The following is a 23,071-nucleotide window of genomic DNA, read 5'->3' as shown; positions in this document are numbered from 1 at the left end:
CAACCAAGCACTAGCTTAATATATCTTGGTTCTGCTCAAGCAATGGGGAAACATGCTTCTGGCTGACAGATAGAACCAATAACTGAAATTGGTTAGTGTTTGGATCACAGGCAGGGCTTTTTTGTATAAAAAGTCCAGAAGGAACTAATTTGCATATTAGGCCACACACCCTGACATCACCATTGTTTCACACAGGGCTTTTCAGTAGAAAAGCACAGCAGGAACTCATTTGCGAATTAGGCCACACTCCCTCTGCCAAGCCAGCTGGAAATTAATCCCTGTGTGTTCCTGCTCAAAAAAAGCCCTGATCACAGGGAAGATTTTGGGCTGAACTACACCCAGTGGTGTCAGTTCGACATCCTTAAACACAGACCTGCCACAATGACATGGAAGGAGAAGAGGGATGGCCAATTTTAAAAGTGAAGGAGATATATGAATGAGAGAAGGGCAGAGCCTTTCCTTTGTCTGTTGTGAATCTCCTTGTGTTCCCTCTCTGCAGGAATCCTGTCCCCAGCTGGGGTTCTAATTCCAAAAGCAACACTGGCTAAGAGTAAGCCTCTGGGGAAGAGGAGGCACAAGAAGTTTAAAAGCACGCAGTACTATCATTATCATGTCTAGATTTGTATTGGATATCCTGATAATCATTGCTTGCTAATAATACACTTTAAAACTATGTCATTTTTGTTAATTAGTTTCTGGAACATTTTAAGCTCACTTTCTTTCAATAGAGCCCCTGAAGTCATGGGAAACTATTGCTGTGCCAAAAGAGCAATCAAATAGTGTCTCCTCCCTCTCCACTACAAGTTGGGCTATTCCTCTGTATTAAAGGTTTCAAAGGCAGAAAAATCAAAGCAGGCACAAAGGACTAAGCAAAACCACATAAATATGTATTAACTGCTCTGTTAAGAAAATATTAGTTCAGAAAAACAATTACACTACACCTAATATAAAGAAACTATGGCTAGGCTCCAAAGCTTTATAGAGCCACCCTATTTTTTCCCATGGCTGCCTTTCCAGAAGATGCTTCCTAAACCACCAAACTGCTATTTGAATTTTTCTTAAGATTTCAGCACGCAAGTGCTACTGCTTACAATTTCTGCTCTGAAAAGCTCTTTCACCTTCATATCAAATGATCATCTGAATTGAAATGAACTGAATGCCATACTGTGGGCATAACTACTTCAAATAAATAAGTACCAAAGTACTTTTTGATCTTGAACTTAATACTGGGGGATGTGGGAAGTGTCTCTTTGTACTCTTCCTCAGTTGATTAAGGAAAAAGAGCTTCCAGAATTCCATTCTTAGTACAACCACCAACTGCAACATTTCCTTCTTGATCTCTCCAAGAGAATGCCTAGAAAGAATGGTCTGCAGACTGAAACATTCTGAAGGGGTAGTGTGCAAAGCTTCCATTCAGCTCTGAGCGCTGGTTTTGCTTAGTGCTTAGACTGCCAGACTATGGGACAACTGGACTCAAATCCCTCACTCTGCCATGGAAGCTTGCCAGGTAGCCCTGCGTCTATCACAGCCTCTCAGCCTGACTCACCCCTCAAGATTATTGTTGAGAGGATAAGGTGGAGGTGGGGGATGATCTGGTAAGTCACTCAGGTAGGGGTTGCCAATTCCCAGTTGGGAAATAATACAAAAATACTGTGTTTACAATAATACAAAAAGGAATTGTAGCTGTGTTTACAATTACTGGCATAATAACACATATAAAGATCAATTTATGAATCAGTTCCTAAGATATGAGTCCCGTACATTCCAAACGTGCAAAACTACACTTTTACATAAATACTTGACCCATCAGAGAGTCGCTAAAAGCAGAAGATTCGAAATGGGGAAAAAATCTCTTCTCTTTGCACCAGTGGAAAGGAAGGTAAGAACCCCATCAATTCAGAATCTGATGATGAGACTGCAGACTAGAACCGGCCATTTCATTGTAGAGCTTCGTCGGGCATTTAAAGGGGTATTATTCAGTGCTGTGCATTTTACAATTATTCTCTAAATCTGATGAGTCATAAAGCTGATTCATCCCAGGATGTCCTGTGGCCCGGTTATCAGATTCTGAATCGGCGGGGTTCTTACCTTCCTTTCCACTGGTGCAAAGAGAAGGGATTTTTTCCCCCATTTCAAATCTTCAAGAGTACAGTGGACTACAGAACGGACTATAGCTTCCGCTTTCAGCAGCTCTACGACAGATCAAGTATTTATGTAAGAGTGCAGTTTTGCACATTTGGAATGTATGAGACTCATATCTTAGGAATTGAATTTATTTATTAATAAATTGATCTTTATATGTGTTATTATGCCAGTAACTGTAGCTTTTGGTTTTTTGTATTGTTTCCCAGACTAGTACATGAATCCTCAGTTGGGGGCAGGGGATCTCCCAGCTTGGAGGCCCTTCCCCCATTTCAGGGTCATCAGAAAACATGGGAGGGAGGGAAATGTATAGGGGTATAATAAAGAATTGATCTATGGGTATCTGGGGCTCTTGGGGGGGGGGTTGTTTTTAGAGGTAGAAAGACCAATTTTTTTAGCATAGCATCTGGTGCCTCTCCTCAACCCCCCACCCAAGTTTCAAAAAGATTGGACCAGGGGGTCCAATTCTATGAGCCCCCCAAAAGGTGTCCCTATCCTTCATTATTCCAAATGGAAGGAAGGCATTTAAAAGTAGTGTGATCCCTTTTAAATGTGATGGCCAGAACTCCCTTCAGAGTTCAATGGTACTTGTTACACCCTTGCTCCCAGTTCCATCCCAAAAGCCTCCTGAATCCATCCTCAAAGTCCCCAGATATTTCTTGAGTCAGACCTGGCAACCCTACACTTGGAGGTTCCAATTAGAGAGAAAAGCAGGATATAAGCATTATCTCAGAGGAAATGCGGGCAAACAGTGCCTACGTTTCCTTTTTCTTCCTTTCTCTCCAGGCACAAAATTGAGCTTCAAGGGAGCCCTAGCCTTTCAGCCTCTACCTTAAATGCTGTCTCCCAGTCAAAGACCACTTTCTGCTTCCTCCCCAGCTCCCTCTTTTGCAAGACAAGGGAATAGTTTGCCACCCAGTTATGGGGATGCCATTCTGCTCCACAGACACTCTTTGCACATAAACATATTACATCTTTGGCATTTCATTCTCCTTTCTCCCCTCCTGTAGTGACAAAAACAAAAAGCCTTAACCAAGGCAGAACCGATCACTTTTGTAATGAAAGGAAAAGGCTTTACTGATACACAGAAACTGATCTCCAAACCAAGGAAATACAATGCCAATTAATTAAATTTACTGAGAGTTTATTTACCAATTTGACAGAAGCCACAACTACATGATTCTTTAAGTCTGGCACAGCAAACATCACAATTTGCCACAAAATTATACAAACAGGAAATTGAATTCTATGGAAAGGGACATAGTGCCTGTTTGTAGTTGCAAAACAAGTGAGAAAACAGCTTGGTACCACATGAAAGGAAGAACAGAGACCTCTGAGAACTGTGGGTTCTTCAGAGCTCACCTTGGATAGAAAATCATAATACAGCATGACAGAGTCAAAAGAAGTCACAACCAAGTTTGGGATCAGCTGTAAGCTGGGTCTGTTTTTGTACTTCATCAGTACAATGAATTCGTGCTCAAATCTAATAGTTTCCATCTGCCAAAATTTATAGATCTTGAATGTTATCTGGCCAGCAAGTAGAGCATTGTGGTAGAAAGGGCTGTCAAGTCACAGCCAACCTATGGCAACCCTGTAGGGTTTTCAGGGCAACAGACATCCAGAGGTGGTTTGCCATTGCTTGCCAAATACTGACCAGGGCTGACCCTTCTTAACTTCCAAGACCTGATGAGATTAGGCTAGCCTGGGCCATGCAGGTCAGAGCAGCAAAACATTACTCTACACCAGGGGTGTCAGACATGCAGTTTGGGGGCCGAATCAGGCCCCCAGAGGGCTCCTATCAGGCCCCCAAGCAACTGACTGTCATCTGCTTCCTTCTCCCTCTCTAATAATAATAATAAATTTATTTTTATATCCCACCCTCCCCCGCCAAAGGCAGGCTCAGGGTGGCTAACAGGACATGGTATGCACCATGATTACGATAAAATACAATCAATACTATAAAACAATTAGAATAGTTACATTAAAATAGTTAAATTACATTCATAAATTAAGTTAAAATTAAATAGACAGTTAAACCATTATAAATTATGAATTTCGGTGCTACAGTTCTTGCTCCCTTCTGCATAACAGCTTGCTTTGCAAGGCTTGCTCAATTGCACAGGAGCTGCAGAGCAAAACCTCTTTTCTCCATTGGCTGAGGCTCCTCCTTTGGGGAGGAAGGGAGAGCTTGCTTTGCCAATTGCACAGTAGAGCTACTAAGACAAGCCTCTCTTCCTTCTACTGGCTGAGTCTCCTCCCCCCAGTTCCCTGGGGAAGGAAGGAAAGAGCCAGAGCTTCCTTTGCCCAGTTCCCTGGATCCCATGAGAGAAATACAAAGAAAGCACCTTTAAGTCCAATGACTGCTAAAGTTTTAAGCATGTTTTAAGTTTTTTTAAAATATATATATTTGTGTTTGTGTTCTTTATAAAATTTATATTTCTGCTACCTAATCTTAAATAGGTACACACATGGCCTGGCCCCTCCTGGTCTCATTTATGTCAGATCTAGCCCTCATAACAAATGAGTTCGACACCCCTGCTCTACACCTTTAAACTGCCCAGTTTCATAACCAGTGTTCCCTCCAAGCCGCAGTGTCTTGTGAGTCACTGGTATTAAAGTTATGAGCTACTGCACAAATTATTGTGCTTTGGGGTCATTCTTCCTGAGCTAAGTCAAAAATGTGTGACCTAGAGGCTAAAAATCTGTGAGCTAACTCACGCTAACTCAGCTTAGAGGGAACATTGTTCAGAACAACATGTTCTAGTAAGCATTTTCAGACATTTGCTCTTCTTTGGTTCCTGCCATTCCTCTAATTGCTAAATAACAAAATTCTTGAACATTGTTTGTTACAAAAGCAATTTAAAATGATGTGCAAGGAACAGTCCATCTAAAAATTAATCACTTGTGGAACCACACCTTTTGCAATAACGTACTTCTGAAGTTCAGGTCTTAGCTAATACATACAATCATATCACATTTCTGCTTCTTCCTCCAAACAGATCAGAGAAGAAAAATAAGGTTAGGGTTGCCAAATCCAATTCAAGAAATATCTGGGGACTTTGGGGGTGTAGCCAGGAGATTTTGGGGGTGGAGCCAGGAGACATTGGGGGTGGAGCCAGGAACAAGGGTGTGACAAGCATAATTGAACTCCAAGAGAGTTCTGGCCATAACATTTAAAGGGACAGCACACCTTTTTAAATGTCTTCCTTCCATAGGAAATAATGAAGGATAGGGGCACCTTCTTTTGGGGCACACAGAATTGGACCCCCTGGTCCAATCATTTTGAAACTTGGGGGGTACTTTGGGGAGAGGCACTAGATAGTATACTAAAAATTTGGTGCCTCTACCTCAAAAAACAGCTCCCCCAGAGCCCCCGAAACCTACAGATCAATTCCCCATTATACCCTATGAGAATCGATCTCCACATAGGGAATAATGAAGTGCTCAGCAGACATTTCCCCCCCTCCCCTCCCCATTTCTGGCGACTCTGAAGCAGGGGACTGGCCTCTCTACTCATGAGTTGCTGCCAGCTTCTTCACAGCAACACAGACACACCATTCCAAGAGGAAGCCTTTCAATCGGAGACTGAAGCCTCCGGAGGTGCAAAGGCACATGGTCCTTTGGGGGCGGGGCTTCCCCCTGCCGGCCAGCTGACTGGGGGTGGGAAGGAGTCTGGGAAAGCAGAAGAACCCCCACTGGGACCTGGGGATTGGCAAGCCTAAATAAGGTTTATCTCCTTTTATCAATCAGTCTGAATTCCAGTAACAGAAGGTATGAGTATGTGGATTTTCCCACAAAATTCTATAAAAGCAAACATTTGGAAGGGTATCTTTCTACAAAGAAAGCCAGTTTATGCTCATATTTTCTTCCCAAAACCCTTGGATATGCTCTGAAACCAATGTAAGCAGCTTATGAAACATTCTGCAGTTAACTTCTTCATTATGCATATAACTTCTTCAGATCAAAGCCAGACACAATGTATGCTGCTATGGGCAAAAAAATAATGACAACTAGAAAATTCAAGCATTTCTGACAAAGAAAGAGATTTGTGATTGGGCAGCAGCTTTCTAATAACAAAAGCACTTGGCTTCTAGCTCTTACATTCTATTGTGTGAAACTGCAAGCACATACAGTGTACATCAACAATAATTCTGGTGCCTGAATTTTCCACACTTTCATCAGGAATCCTGTATATTGCTGTGCAGCATGTAAGTTGTTTTTTTAAAGGTTATCTTGATCCATCCAGGCCAATGGATTTGGAACTTTTTTTTTAGTGCTTGGCTGAGAATCAGAATGTGCTCAGAATATTTTTAACCCATCAATGAAAGGGACAACAACAGGGTGGGGACTCATGACTCATAAATTCCATCATTTACAATGTAATTTATGTTCACAGATTGTACAGCAAACTCATCAAGTACTATGGATCTGTTCCAGAACAATAGATTGTGTTGACAGGCCCCTTCCCTTGCATTCTGCAGCAGAGACTGTTCCCACATGCTGACTTCTTTTTCAGCAGCCATACCAACTCAGGTTCAGCAGTCACATAATGCCATTCTCAAAACCATATCTTGTAACAACTCCTCATTTTGTCAGCAGCAGTTATATTTAAAAACAAAAAGGCAGAGCAGCTCTTTAGTCACAAGTTATGCATCTGTATCAACTGAGACAGAGCACAAATGAGAAAATCCTAAAATGGTTTTACTCAGAAGTAAACCCCATGTTATTCAGCGTGGCTTAATCTTTGGAAAGTGTCCTTAATATCACAGATAGGGAGAGGCACAGACCTGAACCAGTTGGCCAGTTTGCAAACCCTGGACCAAGGTTCAGTGAAGGAGCCTTCCCCAAATACTCACCGAGCTTCTATTCAGTTCAATTCAAGTGTCCTCCCACACACACACATGCCACTTCCAAGTAGCAATGGACACCGCCCCCCTGGCACACGTGCATTGAAGGGGCAGCCCCTGAATAATTAATTAATACCCCCAATAATAATAATATTTGTCATATTGAGTAAAAACATGCTTTGTTTTCAAACAAAGGGGTCTGTTGTAATACTGCTGTTAGAAACTGAGTCTACCATATTTCCCAAAAATATAATGTAATGCCCAGAACATTAAGGCCAGTGCCTCTGGGAGAGAAAGTGGCCAAGAAAATGAACTGCACGCCTTGTAATCTTCAAATTTAATCTAAATATTCAGAAATCTCCAGCCTGCAGCTGACATCCCTAAATTCCACTTACAGCTAATCCTTTTCTGCTAAAGAAAAGGTCCTGCCTGTAAACTGCCCTGAGGCTAAGAGTTCTCCTAGATTAGAAGCTTTTCCTCTGATAATTTTTTTTTTTTTGCTTTACCTTTTGAGTCTGAAAATATTTTTCTAGTGGCTGTTATCAGTTTCCCCTGTACTTAGATTTTGTAGCTTTCATTTTAAGGGGAATACTTTTATGATATTCAGCTTGTGATCTCCTTTGTTTTAAAGAAACGGTGCACCTAATAGAAGATCTTTTGTTAAGTTTTTTTTTTTTTAATCTGAGACAATGGGTTAAAACTTTATATTTGCAGTTTTGGGTTTACATGGAACACTTTTTTCTGCTAAAGCAATACAGTATGAAACCTTTTGGAAATTTTATTTCTCTTGTGATGTTTGTTAAGTACATCTCATACCAGGAGCATGTGGTCTTCAAGTGTTAAATCTAACACAGTTTTCTATCTTACTTTGAACTGCTTCCCAATTTTTCATTCATTTAAATCTGAAAATTCCTTTTGTTGTTGGTACTGAATTTTTATTTTCTAAAAACAGTGTTTTAAAATTCTATCTCACAAATTTTGGTTCCTACAAGACCTCTTTTCATTTAAGTTATAGCATGTGTTATAGAAGAACATCTGTACCCTTCCTTGGGTAAAACTATTCTCTCACGGTGCATCTTCTCTCTTAAGTCTTGAGAAACTAATACTTTGTTTTACCAGTGACCCAGTTATTCTAAGTGTCGTGTTTCCCATAGAAATACCTTTTCTAGAGTTGTTAGTAATTCACTAGTCATTAATCCTGAAAACTCTTGGTCTTCATTAGAAATCTGGACTTTAATAATGTTCTGCATTCCTCAAATGTATATCTTCATTTGCTGTCTTAATGTCATTTATAATTATGTTCCATCTATGAACTGTGCATATCAATCTTCTCATTTAGCTGTTTGGTGAATCTCTTACCTGTGGAAAGAGGTATCTACATGCTTATCTATGTTATTTTATGCCTCCATCTATAGTATCTTGTTAGAGCTTGACCATTTTTGAGTGTTATGTTTAGAAAATCATTTCTATGTTTCATGTTCTTACTATGGTAGGACTCCAATTCTGCTTGATTTTGTGTTTCAATCCAGTCTCCAGTCCTGGCCAGGCTTGCTACTGGATAACACATTTCCCTTTGCTTGTTTTAAGTTTTTGCTCTCCATTATTTCAACCTTCTTCGTCAAGGTGCATGTTTTAGCACCCTGCTTTATGCATCAGTTTTGAATTATATCTTTGCACTGCCCCACACATCTCCTTGGATGTGCAAGCTCCTTACTAGGTTTTCTCCTGTTCATATATATTGCGTGCTTATTATAAGTAGATTTAAGAATTGTTTTGTGTGTTTGTCAAGATGGATTAACCAGAATTTGCTTTCCAGGATTGTTTTATTATAAATGCAGGAAACCCGGACCGCCAAGTCAAGTTTAGAGCATGCTCATCATTATATAGTTTTAAGAATTGCTGGTATGTCTGCTAAAAAATGTTTGTTTAAGGATTAATTATTATTTGCTTTTAGGATTTTGTTGTTAAAGTTTGTTGAAATCCACTCTCACACCTATGTGAGACCCACAGAACAAATTTTGGATGAGCTGGCACAGAGAAAAATGGGGTTCAGTGGCACTTGATCACCCCACTGATTCCCAATGGTTTAAATTCTCAAATCCAGTTCTCTAATCATTTTGGGTCTGATCCCTCGCATACATGCATGTTAAAGCTGGCATTGTTCTATTGGGGCCTCAGTTTTGGTTTGTTTATTTTTGAAGTTTTAATTAATTTTGACAATTTCATATATTCCAAAGCTATAGCAAAAGTTTTTCTTCCCTTTTTTGTGACCATTTTCATAATCCAGAGGTAATTCCAACTCTGGTAATCTCTTCTTGGAGTTCCAATCTTGTGCACAATTTCATGTTTTCTTTTTTAAAATTCTTATCTGTTGCATCAAAGTAAAAAGCCTCTCATGAACCTCTAGGTGCACGCTTTCTATATGAGTGTACACTAGCCTGAATCATGAGAAGAGATGCATAGGTATATATTGTGGATTTGTGTTCTGCATAATGTATGGTGTATGAAATCTGCCCTTTAACTTTGGAAGGGTAGAGACTTTGTCAAACTGAAACTCCATGTGAGGAGGAGGAAGTCTCCAGCCCAAAGCAAGTGTGGTAATTTAGCTAATGTGTGCAACCCTATCTCAACAGGGTTGGACTTAAGTTATGGCAATCTGTGGACAGCAAAGGAAAGCTTAAAAGGGGAAAAGCACCTACTATTGTTGTTTTGTTTGTTTGTTTCTCCAAGTATGTTTCCCAGGCTCTTCCACATCTACCCAGAAGTCCTGAAATTTGCCTGGCCATGCCTCATTGATGTTGGAAGGCCTCCCCCAGAACCCCATCCAAACTGAGTTGTGGAGAAAACCCATTTTCAGGGAAATTCCTTTGCCTAGCAAAAGGCTGGTTGCCCCAGCTGATCACAACAGCAGCCCCACTGCCACTTCCAAGTTGTGTTTCCAGAAAAAGAATTCCTTTTGGCTGCAATAAAAACAGATTTCCCTGTGAAAAGACTGCCATGCGTAAAGCATACAAACCCTCCATGAACTCAAGAAAGAAGACCTTTTGTTAGACTAAGGGGGGAGGAGAACTAGGAATTAGTCAGGAAATTGTTTTTCTATTGTAAATAATGTGGCCAAATGTGAACTGCCTGCAACTAGCAATGTTTCCAAGTATGTCTGAATGTGTGTATCTTAATCACCCAGGCTACAACAAGGTGTTTGCCATAAAGGCAGGAGTTGATCCAGTTTATAGCATGTCACTTGCATATGTCCCTTATTATTGCTTATGAGTTTTAGAACTTGAGATGAGTTCTTGTATTCTTGCATCATAGCTAGTAATGTTTTTATTGATAAAGAAATAAGTTCCCTAGGATCCTTCCAAGATTTATGTTCACAAATTTAGATTAGACATATGTAATTAATGCCGTGAATGGATTTCCCTGTTCAAGTGATTGATTATCTAAAAAATGAAATGTATCTCTAGCCTCCTCTTTCCTCTACCACCTCCTCAAGATCGTCCCGAATTTCAGTGATAGTTAGTCTTCAGTGCCAAGACACATAGTCCCCTTTTTCCCGATTGGATTGTTTTTTTAATTTTTTTAATGCATGTATAGCCTATTTTTTGGTAGTTGGCATTCCTAAGCCCTCCCCTTTGTCCCAACTTTGTCTCAACCCTGGTTATTTGAAGCCTGATTGGCAGTGCATCATGAAATGTGGCATGCACCCTCCAATGATTGGGTGGTGCCAAAGGGGGGAATTGATACCAGAGCGCTGCTGAATAAAGAGAGTAGCCTTAAAAGACATGGGGGCCCTCTCAAGCTAGTCTTTGTGCCCAGAAAGGCCCCATGATGGTGACCACGAAAACTCCATATTGGAAGGCTGGGCTGCATAGCCAAGGCATGCCTCTGAGTACACACACATCTTCTCTAGATGGAAAAATACTGGGATGTGCCAGTGTGAATGGATAATCCCATCACTGTCTCTCCTCCTCCCGTGATCCATCTTTAACCCATCTCTGTCAATATACTATTTCGTGACCCCATTGTAGTGTCATTTCAGTCTTTCCTGGGAATGTCGAAACCAAATTGTCACCTAGCTGCTCTTCCTGAGTGGTCATACAGAATTAATTTGTTTGAGGATGGTCAGTCTCCTTCAGACTAAATAAGTTTTCAGAAGACTGAAAGGAGGGAAATGAAGGGGCAGCTCCTGAATAATTAATTAATACCCCCAATAATAATAATATTTGTCATATTGAGTAAAAATATGCTTTGTCTTCCAACTAAGGGGTCTGCTGTAAAACTGCCGTTAGAAACTGACTACCGCCCAGCGGATGTGAACTCCAGCTGTAAGATTAGATAAGAAAGCAGCCTCCTACAGAAAACTTGCTATAAATAGATAGTGTAGAGGCATCGTGTTATGGAAATTTACTAGAAGGAGCTCCGTGAGGCGAGATCTTTGAAATCTGATAAGCTTGCGCCAGCCTACTTGCTTGCTTGCTTGAAAAGAGTATGCACACTTGGAAATGGATCTCAGTCAATTTGGGGCCCGGGCCCGACTGAGTTCTGCTTATGGTACCATAAAGTAAACCTCGCTTCATACCAGTAAGTCTGTGTGGACCTCGTTATTTCTCTGCTTCAGCATCATCCAGAAGTGATTGGAACGTGTCACCTGACATGCTTGTGTCACTTCCAGGTAACACTGGTGTGTCATCTGATACCACCCAGAAATGGCATACATGAGTCAGGGGGCTGCCACACTTGCATCACCTCCATGCTGGGAACAGTGCCTGATGACACTCAGAAATGATGTGTACTTATCACCAGGGGGACCCCAATCCAGTTCAGTTCAGACAGGCTTTGCTTGGGGGTTCAGTTTGGGGCTGTCCAGTTTGCAAACTCCAAACCAGGCTTTCCTGGTCTGTGCTCATCCCTAAGTATAGATAAAAATATATTAATAGTTTTGCCTCATCTACATATATATTTTGACAAAAAAATTATTGGCTAGAGCCTTTTTGTGCTTCTAGGCACCTTTGAACTTCTGAAACAGTGTGGTAGTTACAGCCATAAAATGGGTGTCACAAAACAGCTGCCACAGAGGGTGGAGCTAGCCACAAAATGGCTACCACAGCTCATCTTCAGTCATACAGTGAAGAACCTCGATGCTATGGTGCTACAATCAAATCTCCAATGGTTGATAATAGCCTTGCTGGGCAAAAGCCCCAACTGGCCCCAATAACGTTCCAGAAACATTTGGTGGGTGTTTTGTCCTTCTTCATCTCATGCAAGAAATGCTCAATGAGTATTTTTAAAAAGTGAGCCCAAAAGCAAGGCAAGATATAGCACAAGATGTCTTCCATTACTATGCACAAGTCAAATAAATACACATCTCATTCAGTATGGATGCTCCACTGGCAATAAATATGAATAGCTGCAACAAACACAGAAGAGGAAAACTATTTGCTGTAATGAGTTAGACACTTGTAGAAACTATCAAGTTCAAGATCCACAGTGTCAAAAATATTCAGTTCTGATGAATGTTCTAATTACAGGTTTTGCTGCTGAAGACCAAAGTATCTAATTATAAAAGACACTCAGCATGTAGCTTTCCATATAATGTTACACAAGGAACATTGCCACTAACAAGCTTACATCAGTAGATCTCTCATCCTGATATTTCAACCAGCAAAGCATCTGAACCCTATTCTGCCAGTGATCCTGCTCAAAGAGGAAAGCCTGAACTGGTCCTTGCAACAATCCTCCTTTTTAGACAATTTCCTCTCTAGGATCCTTTTCTCCCCACCCCCCACCCCCTCAGGATCCTTTCCTGAATAGTGAAATTGTCTCCCCTAGAAGACTTTTGCTTGTAAATAGTTCCTGCTTCAAACAGCAGCAAGAGTCACTGTCTTAAGTATCTCCTGGATATTAAAGATACAGATATAAGCACAATAATCTACAATAACAAATAGGAGTTTTCCTTTTTGTTTAAGAAATATTTTTCAGAAGGAAAGATTGTGCAAATCAAGATTGTAACTGAAAAAATGTACATGAAACAGGAGTGGGAAAGATCAAAGTGGGAAAATATTTCCTTATTTATCATATGCACAGCCTCTTCTTACACCCAATTTTAATTCACAGAATTATTAGAACTCCTTCTAGTAGTATATACTTAGTATTTACTTCTTTCTGGAGTATTTTTAAAATAAACTCCACTGTAGATTTCAGGAGTAGTTATGGCATTTAAGATGGTTTTTTCAAGACTGAATGCAGGTTTAGGTCTATCTGTAAGAAATAGCACCTTGGACACAACCAGCAGTTTTTAAACTATCACTGACGCTATATTATTACTAGAGTTAAAAATTATATTCTCTAACCAGTGCATCAAAGGCTACAAGAAAAGATAGTAATCTTAATACTACATGTTAGGCAGAGTCCTATTAATGCTAATAATTTAATTCCTGAGATTCAAAGCCAGTGAAGAAAGAAGCGTAAGAACCATTGAACCAACATAGGTTAGTAGTGAATGTTAGATTTAGACCAAGGAGACTGTTGGACATCACAGGGACTCAAGACCCAAACATGGGGCTTCCTTCAAGTGGTCAAAGACTTGTATCTCAAATGTCTACAAGAACATTTTTGGTTTTCATAGATTGGCACTATTTGAGAAAAATGGGAAATAAATCTCCCATAGAAGCTGGCAAATCTATGAAACAATAGAGGTCTTTGATGTTAGGGAGTTGTGTGTTACCTGTTCATATAGGTTCATCCAGAGACCATTTGCTGACAAGATGGTCCAGGAATCCCATCCTGGGATGGCCAAATAAACACTTGTCCAGTCTGGCATATAACCTACATTGTCACAAGCAGCATAGGACTTCTCAAACATGGTTGTTATGCCTGTTCCTTGGGAAATATCAGGATGTAGCCCACGTAACATCCTGGATGTTTCACAGGGCATCACTAATGAAGTGTTGGAAGGTGACCAAGTACTGGTTAGGCTGAAAGGCATGATCAAACATTCTAAGTGTCCATGTCAGGTCCAGAAGCCAGTTTTCTATTCTTGGTTATGGATCAGATTATAACAATACCATCTCCCCTCCCTCCTCCTATAAGTCTAGTTTAGTGAATATCTGCGTAGTCCAGGGTAGCCAAACTTACTTAACATAAGAGCCACATAGAATAAATGTCAGATGTTTGAGAGCCGCAAGACATGAACAAATATTACACACACGTCTTTATTAAAACTCTTAATAATTCCTTTGCACAGAAAGATAAAATACATATGTATGCATTTTACAACATGACCCTGCTAGAAGGAGACTTTTTAAAAAACAAAAGATGGGAATAATAGTCTCCATAAGACCAGCACAGGGAAAGGTTAGGAAATAATTTTTTGGCACCAGTGGGAGAAGGAAACACACATGTATCATATAAATCACTGACCACCATTTGCATCCTTATGCATCTCTCTTTGCCTTGACACTAAGGTCACAAGAGCTATGAAACTAAGGGGGAACCTCTTTAATTCCATTCCTCCTTTCAGAGGCTCCCTCAGCTTTTGTGCTCTCCTTCTCCAGTCTAGGTCTCTAGGCAACCTCTGTGGAGAAGGAGAAGAGGTTGCAAGCCTGCCTATTTTCCACTCCTTCCTCACTTCACACACGGTGGAAATAGCCACCTACTTATATGCTCAGAGGCTGACTGAAGTCCCAATGCTAAGCACGCTTACTTGAGAGTTCCTCCTTGACCTCTGGGAGCTGCATAATATGTGTGAAAGAGCCACATGTGGCTCCCGAACCATAGTTTGGCCACCCCTGGTGTAGTCCATACTCAACTGGGAGCTCTGCTATCAGGACACAAGGGTTAACAATTCTGATATGGTGATCTTATTCAGTTTTCAGTCACACATAACCATCTGTTTCACAAAAAACAAAACAAAACAAAGAGACTTCAGCTGGTGACGGAGACTGCTTGGTGTTTTCCCAAGTTTTCCTAAATAGTTTTTCAATTCTGTCTCTGATTTACTATAGTAAATACCACTGTATGAGATCCTTGCACAGGCAGCCACAGGGTCACAGGCAGCCATAGGCTTTTTTTGTAGCAGGAACTCCTTTGCATATTAGGCCACACACCCCTGATGTTACTCCGTTACCCCATCTTGGTTCAATAGCACTTACGCTATTTCTCCTTTACTGGCCATGCAGCCAGAGAAGAAGACCCATGAAGTCACTAGAACTGTATCCTGGCACCCAAGTCTTTACAGAAAATTCATCCTACCATGGTTTGAGAAAACTTACCTCTGAAAAAGCGTAGAGTTATCAGTACTCTAGATAATTTCTGGCTGCTCTGAATTAAAACTAACATTAAGATGAAATAGTGCTGACTCCTTCAACCTCCAAATATTACCCCTTATCTTTGAAATGTTATTCATTTGCAGCTGCTATCTATGTAAAGTTTTTGGCTCAAAGAATATGGCTATTAATATACTTGGCTGAAAAATAACGTCAAGAAGAAAAGAAAATTCTGTACAAATAAAAAATATGAACTGTTGAGCTGATGGTGTGAAGTAATGTATTCATCATTATAAGCTGTGATAATAAGACTACAGTCAGGCCACCAGAAGTATACTTCACTTTTCCAGTTGGGTATCTAAATAAACTTTAGATGAGGAACCTAATCACCCCAAGTACAACATCAAAGGCAGTAGAAAGGATTCAGGCTCACTTTACTCATAAGAGAACATAAGAAAATCATGTTGGATCAGGCCAATGGCCCATCCAGCCCAACACTTACAGTGGCCAAAACCCAGGTGCCATCAGGAGGTCCAACAGTGGGGCCAGAACGCCAGAAGCCCTCTCACGGTTGCCCCTCCAAACTCCAAGAATACCGAGCATCAATGCCCCAGACATAATGTTCCATCTGTACCTTGTGGCTAATAGCCACTGATGGCCCTCTGCTCCATATGTTTATCCAATCCCCTCTTGAAGTTGTCTATGCTTGAGGCCACCATCAGTTCTTGTAGCAATGAATTGCACATGTTAATTATTCTTTGGGTGAAGACATGTCCCACTCAGAGTTTCAAAAACTGTGGGTCCCAATTCAAAAGTGAGTCAATAATCCTGTGAAGGTTTCTGCAATTTTATTGATTTGTGAATGCTGTTTTTTTTAAAAAAATATCAGCATACCAAATAAATTTTGACTTGTTCCCATACCAAAAAGTCTTAGAACCACTTATCTAGCTCACTCACTACCGTTCTAGTTGTGTGTGTTAGGTGCCATCAAGTCACTTCAGACTTATGCTGACTCTATGAATTAGAGTCTTCCAAAATCATTAGCAGCCTTTTCCAGGCCTTGCAAACTGAGGGACATGCCTTCTTATATTGAGTCAATCCATCTCATGTTGAGTTTTCCTCTCTTCCTGCTGCCTTCAACTGTTCCTAACATTATTGTCTTTTCCAGTGACTCATCTTCTCACAATAGCCTCAGTTTAGCCACTTTAGTTTCTAGGAAGAGTTCAAGCTTGATTTGGTCTAGAACCTGCTTATTTGTCCTTTTGGTAGTCCACGGTATCCATAAAACTTTCTTCCAACACCACAAATAGTTACTCTAGTTACACGCCCAGAAAACATACACCAATGAAAAGTTAACATCTAAAAGCAATTTAGACCTTCCTATATATTTGCTTAAAGAAGAAATAATTCTCAGTCAAATGATAATTCAGGTAACTTCCGCTTTCCAAGTCACCTAGGTCAAACTTTAGTAGTAAAACATATTCCTTCACAAACTATTATTAGAATTTACTTGATTCCTTAAGCAACCACTTTTCGTTGAACTCTAAAAAGCAGTAGAAAACAAAAATTTAACGTAGCCAAGATTGCAGTTCTGTTGCTAAAACTGGCACATTAAAAACATTGGGCTTGTATGACTAGACAATATACACTGGATGTGTTGAAATATGCTGAAGTGCTTAGAGAGTGCCCTTCTGGTGAACTAGAGTACTGGCAGCAACATTGCCATGAGAGGAAATGTTTGCACAATGAATTAACTAGAGTGACATCTTTAGAATTCACAGCAAAGTTGCCTCAGATAAGAGACTGGAGGGGAGTAGACTATCTCTTCTGCTTACAATTAAGAGAATGAGAGGGTGGCTAACATTGCTGCTCTGTCACACGAATATGTGCCTGTAACTTTGATGAGTACCGATATTAGGGTTGGCTTTTTTTCCAAAACAGTCAATCAACAAAATTAAACACTACAGTCTAGTATCCCTAAGATCTATCACTAGATCTATTGTCTATACCAATGTCTATACCAATTGTCTATACCAATGACTATTCTGCCCCTTTTACCTGTCCAGTGCAGTACTGGTAGGCATGCTCCTACCAAAGCCACGCACAGGCATCTGACAGAAATATGGAATGCAATGGAGATTGGCAGCAATGATGGCCAGTGAATCGGAAGGGTTCACAAAAAATCCATTTTGACCCAAGATCATATAGCGGTCCTGGTACAGAAAAGAAAGAACAGGGTTAGGGGACCGAATTAAGGAGTTCAGTCACAACACCACTGTAAAAATATATAATTTCCTTGTTGCTCATTCTTTTCCCATCAGTCCAGCAAAGGCAGACCATGATTTCTCCTTGGCTCCAGCCTGTCTTGAGGCGTTAAGATACATGCATGTGTATTTCCTGTAAAATAATCTTTTCACTGATTAGACCTGACGCAGAGCCATGAGGAATTATAACTGTCTCTCCTTCTCTTGACAGGGATATTTTTAACTGGGGCTCAGTTTCACTGCTGTTCTAGACCAGTCTAAAAAGACTGATGAAGTATGTAAGAGAAGATCTGTTATTAATATGCTTTAATCAGAGCTCACAAAATAAGACTGAGACCTAATGCCTTACTTCCCCACTTAATAGCTATGCATGAGGCTGTCCAATGTTCCTTTTCTATCTGTTTTGAGTCCTGCACAGAAAGAGGAAAACCTTCCTGATAGGTGGCATAATCATACGTCATGATGTGACAGGTAAAATTATTCCCTCGTTGTACTGTTTTGCAAACGGAAGGTACAGAAGCTAGTTCAAGAGGGGACAATTTCCTTTAACTAGGAATACTGAATTGTGATGACAGTACTGGGTTCCCCGCAATGGAGCACAACCTAGAAGATATGTATTCCCCACAAAAAGAATAAAATGTACTCTCCCCGCCCCCCCCCCCCAAAAGTGACATCAATACAAGCACCTGGTTTTCTGAATTAAAAAGACATGTTTTATAAGTGTTGGTGATATTTTGTGACCAACACATCTGCAGGACCGCCTCTGCCCCTCTGTGTACCACAGAGCTTTGTGCTTGACTGAGCCATACCTGCTGGGAGTCCTCAACCTGAAAGATATCTGCTTAGCTTTGGCCTGATGGAACATGCTCCTATTCGAGATCAGGCCCCTATGAGCTTTGATGCAAATCTGCAGGGCCTGTAAAATGAAGCTGTTCCATCTGGCCTTTGATTGAGGCAGCAGACACCTGAAGATCTCAGTCTCCCCTGCCCATACTGCCTGGATGAATTGCCCTCCTTAAAAAGACTGCTATGGCGTCTGTTAACTGGGTCCTTGCTTTAGTCACCATATGTATGCCCTGTGCTTGTAGGTGGACTTTGTTTCTGTGATGATGGTTTTAATTTTTTTTAACCTCATATGATCTGTCTCTATTATTATGTTCAATTTTAACTACTGAAACCCATCCTGAGCCCATTTGTGGGGAGGGCAGGATATAAATAAATAAATATTTGTGTAAAAAAGCTAGATCTGAGTCCAGTGGCACCTTAGAGACCAGCAAGTGTTTTGGACATAAACTTTCAGGAACTAAAGCTCAAAAGCTTATACTCCAAAAATCTTGTGCTACTGGACAAAAATTTTGTACTAGCTCTTTTACTGCATACCATCATGGCTACCCTTTGAAATTATATCTATGTAAGCTCCTAATATTTATTTATTTATTTATTTATTCCATTAAAGAAATTATTTAGCACTCATAGCTGAAAAACTCTTCAAAACTTGCCTATGAAGAATGAAAGAAGATGAAGCTTCCAGGGAACTGTTTTTTCCTAAAATGTTTGTACCATTGCTCCTGTTATACAGCTTGTTACTCCCTTCTCCAAAACTCCAGTTTGATAATGACAAAACAGATGCATGTGTATCCATCACACATGGCAAATTACATGTGGGATTCTACATACACACTGCTTTAATCAGTCACTGCACAGTGAAGTGATATCTGGAAAATATTATTCTACATAAGACAAGACTCATTTACCTAATACTGAGCTGGTTTGTTGTTTTTACTTAAAGTTTCAAAAGCTTGAAATTGGCCTTCTAAACCAATGAAACAGCAAATAAGATAAATAACAGCAAATCCAATATTGAGTAATATTTGAAAAATGGAGCTTTTCCAGCAAATCTACAAAATATAGATTTTTCAAGGTCACAAATGATAGCTTGACAATACTTTTCTTCTGAACATAAATGAAAGCTGGGCATTATTTTAAAAGCCTCTGTCAGAATATCATAGTTGAACCAACAAAGTTACTTCCCCCCCCCCTTTTGGTATCTTTGTATTTTGTGTGTGTGTATGCACACGTGTACACCTGGAAGTCATGGCAACTTCTGGTGACTAACCCCTACTGGGGCCTGGAGGATATTCAGAAGAGTGGCTGAATAAAGCCTGCCTCCACCTCCCACCTCCGGTATTTCAAGGAGGTCTTCCATCCAAGCACTTGCCAGAGCTGACCCCACAGCTTCCAAATCGAGTTTGCCTGGGCTATCCAGGTCAGGGCAACAGATGTTAGCTTTAACCACCAGATCTACCCATTCCCAAATACTTACTCCATCTGCATCAAAAGCAGCTCCAAATCTATACTCTCCTCCTTTCATTGCCTCCAGTAAAGAAGTTGCATATGTCAGGTTTGGGTCAGGATACTGGCCTCCAAAATCCTCCAGAGGAACACAGTCTACTGCAGAATTAGCAGGAGCTCCTAATTCTTCACACAGGATTTTTCGGACATAGGGACCCATCACTGCAAAAGAAATTTACCTTCCAGTTTCAAAACAGTGCACATACTTTATATCTTTATATCTGTATAATTATTATGTAATAATGAGCATTTTATGACTACCATTAATGGCCAGGGAAAGTCCAGAACACAAACATCTATTGAATGAGGTAAGAGCCTTTTTCTCTATTTTAAAACGCTAGTACAAGAGGAATCCATGAATATGCCTACATTGTTTCACTAAATTGAGTCTTAGTCTTATTCAACATCAGTTCTTTCACCAAAACCATATGTTCCAGTCTAATATAAAGAAAAAAACATACCACATGTGCAGAGAGGCAAATGGTATAATCTTTGCTTAATATGCAGCACTGCATGTTTAGAAGCGCCTGTACATGGAAAGATTCCGACAGCAGGCACTTCTAGAATGTGTGTATTGCACTCTGAAGTGCCTTTTTAACAAAAATGAATTCAAACATTTGTATCCTCACTGAAAACAGACTACAGACATTTTCTAATGATTGCCAGACTGGCCTTATTTTGAAGACACACCTCTTATTTTAAAATTGCCTGTACTTTTGGACATTTCAGTCCTATAAATATTATTGCTGCCCCTTGTGGCATCGCTGCTCTTGAAGGTTATATTCAAAGAATAACCACTCTGCACATTTTGAGGACAGCTTTTCATCATTGTCAGATCAATGCAACCTTTCTACTGCCAACCAGAAAAGTTATCCCTCATTAGATATTTATTTATTTATTTATTTATATCCCGCCCTCCCCTATCAGGCTCAGGGTGGCTAACAACAGTCAACAATTTGATAACAATTTAAATTATTAAAATAAAACATTATTAAAACAATTTTAAATACAATTTCAAATACAATTTCAGATAGCGTTATCTTTGTTCAGAATCATTTATGTTAATACTGTGGGATGGTGGATACTACGCACCCCCGTAGATGTTAAGAGCACCTCCAATTAGTTGTTGAAAGCCTGCCCGAACAGATATGTCTTGCAGGCCCTGCGGAATTGTGGTGAATCCCACAGGGCCCTGGTCTCTTCAGGGAAGGCATTCCAGAGGGCTGGTGCAGCCACGGAAAAGGTTTTTGCCCTTGTAGTAGTCGGATAGGCATCCTTTAGCCTGGGGATCTTTAACAGATTTAATGAACTTGATCGTAGTGTTCTCTGGGGCTCGTGTGGGGAAGGGCAGTCCTGGTGGTAGACAGGTCCCAGGCCATATAGGGCTTTAAAGGTATGACCAGCACTTTAAACCGGGTTCAGAAAGTAACTTGAATAGTTTTCTGGCATTAGGAGGGCTTTGACTCAACCCCTCACCCTATGCGAAATATGCAGATAATACTGTTGACCTACCTTAGATGGCTTATGTAAGACCTATTTAAACAATGTGTGTGAAATGCTTCAAAGAGATGCTAAATATAATGTAGTGTACTGACCATGTAGCCATTGTTCCTATATTTTCTTTTATATTATATTAGTGTTTTTATCCCCCTTCATAACACAGTCTCCTTACCTCCATTCATAGCATCAATCCTTATCTTAAGTTGGTCTGACTCTGTTAGCAAGCTTCTAATTGCACTGAAGTCAAACACTGTCCGCAGCAGGTTGAGGTACACTTCCACAGAATCTATTATCTCAACTGAATAAATAAGGTCAAAGAAATAATGTCTGGTTAATCAATGCCTTTTATCTCTGAATAGCTGAAAATCTATTGCACAAAACATTACATACTTGGGACCCAATACTGTCATACTGGCTCATGCCTGAGGCAAATATGAGCAATCAAGTGCATTTTTATAAGTTATCATAAGCTGTCTCTACTGCCAAGTTCCCAGAAATCCCAGAAAGCAAAAATGATGTTTCAGAAATTAAGGATAAGCAAAATTTCGGAGAAGTTTACTTAATAACAGAGGGACAAACTGAGTATGGAGTTATATTCCCTACAATGCTGGACATTATCTCCAGTCAACAAACTGGATACATCAGGCTACACTAGTTGCCAAATTCCCCCCCTCTATACACCCATGGTTGAAAGACTTGTGTTTCTGCCAAAATATACATTACACGAATATCATTACTAGCACCAAATAAGTATGTATCAAGCTATTAACTGGTTGACAAATTGTACCCAAAGAGTGTTTGTTAATTGGTTCTTTGTCCTCTTAGAAAGGAGTGACAAGTGGAGTGCCTCAGACATCTGTCCTGGGACCTATTTTGTTCAACATCTTTATAAGTTACTTCGCTTAACGAATAGAGGGAATGCTTATTAAATTTGCAGATGATACTAAATTGAGAGGGTAGCAGATACAGTAGAAGATAGAGTCAGGATACAGGATGATCTTGACAGGCTTGAAAACTGGGCTAAAACAAATCAAATTAATTTTAATGGGGATAAATGTGAAGTTCTGCATTTAGATAAGGAAAATCTAATGCATAATAATAGGACTTGTTTTGGCAGTAGTATGTTTGAAACAGATCTAGGGTCTTAGTGGATCATACACTGAATGTGAGTCAACAGTGTGATGCTGTAGCTAAAAAGGCAAATGTGATTCTAAGCTGTATAAACATAAATTGATCAATAATGTCCAGATCAAGCAAAGTATTGCTTTAATATGTTGTGGTTAGACCTCACTTAGAGTATTGTGTTCAGTTTTGGGCACCACAATTTAAGAAGGATATAGACAAGATGGAACATGTCCAGAGGAGGGCAATGAAGATGGTGAGGGGTCTGGAGACCAAATAGTCCTATGAGGAAAGGCTGAAGGAGCTGGGTATGTTTAGCCTGAAGAGGAGACAACTGAGAGGTGATATGATAACCATTTTCAAGTACTTGAAGGGCTGTCAAATAGAAGATGGTGCAGAGTTGTTTTCTGTTGCCTCAGAAGATTGGACCAAAACCAAAGGATTGAAATTAAATCAATATAGTTTTTGGCTAAACATTAGAACTTCCTGACAGAGCAGTTCCTCAATGGAACAGGCTTCCTCGGGAGGTGGTGGGCTCTCCTTCTTTGGAGGGTTTCAAACAGAGGCTAGATGGTTGTCT

The 23,071-nt window shown here is 40.1% G+C and overlaps 1 protein-coding gene across 1 annotated transcript in view; it reads right to left on the bottom strand.

The window, feature by feature from the left end:
• Positions 1 to 23,071, bottom strand: part of PGM5 (phosphoglucomutase 5) — an 88,649-nt gene that overhangs the window by 40,121 nt on the left and 25,457 nt on the right. The window contains exons 4-6 of the mRNA XM_060237428.1: positions 21,542 to 21,667; positions 19,841 to 20,031; positions 17,312 to 17,466 (exon numbers count right to left, since the gene is read on the bottom strand). Of these exons, the coding sequence (XP_060093411.1) occupies positions 17,312 to 17,466; positions 19,841 to 20,031; positions 21,542 to 21,667 (472 nt within the window). The remainder of the gene's footprint in view (positions 1 to 17,311; positions 17,467 to 19,840; positions 20,032 to 21,541; positions 21,668 to 23,071) is intronic.

This window comes from Heteronotia binoei, chromosome 4, assembly GCF_032191835.1.
Source record: "Heteronotia binoei isolate CCM8104 ecotype False Entrance Well chromosome 4, APGP_CSIRO_Hbin_v1, whole genome shotgun sequence".
In the NCBI taxonomy this organism is placed as follows: domain Eukaryota; kingdom Metazoa; phylum Chordata; class Lepidosauria; order Squamata; family Gekkonidae; genus Heteronotia; species Heteronotia binoei.
Note: the sequence above shows the minus strand (reverse complement) of the source record. Positions and strands in the feature narration are given on the sequence as shown.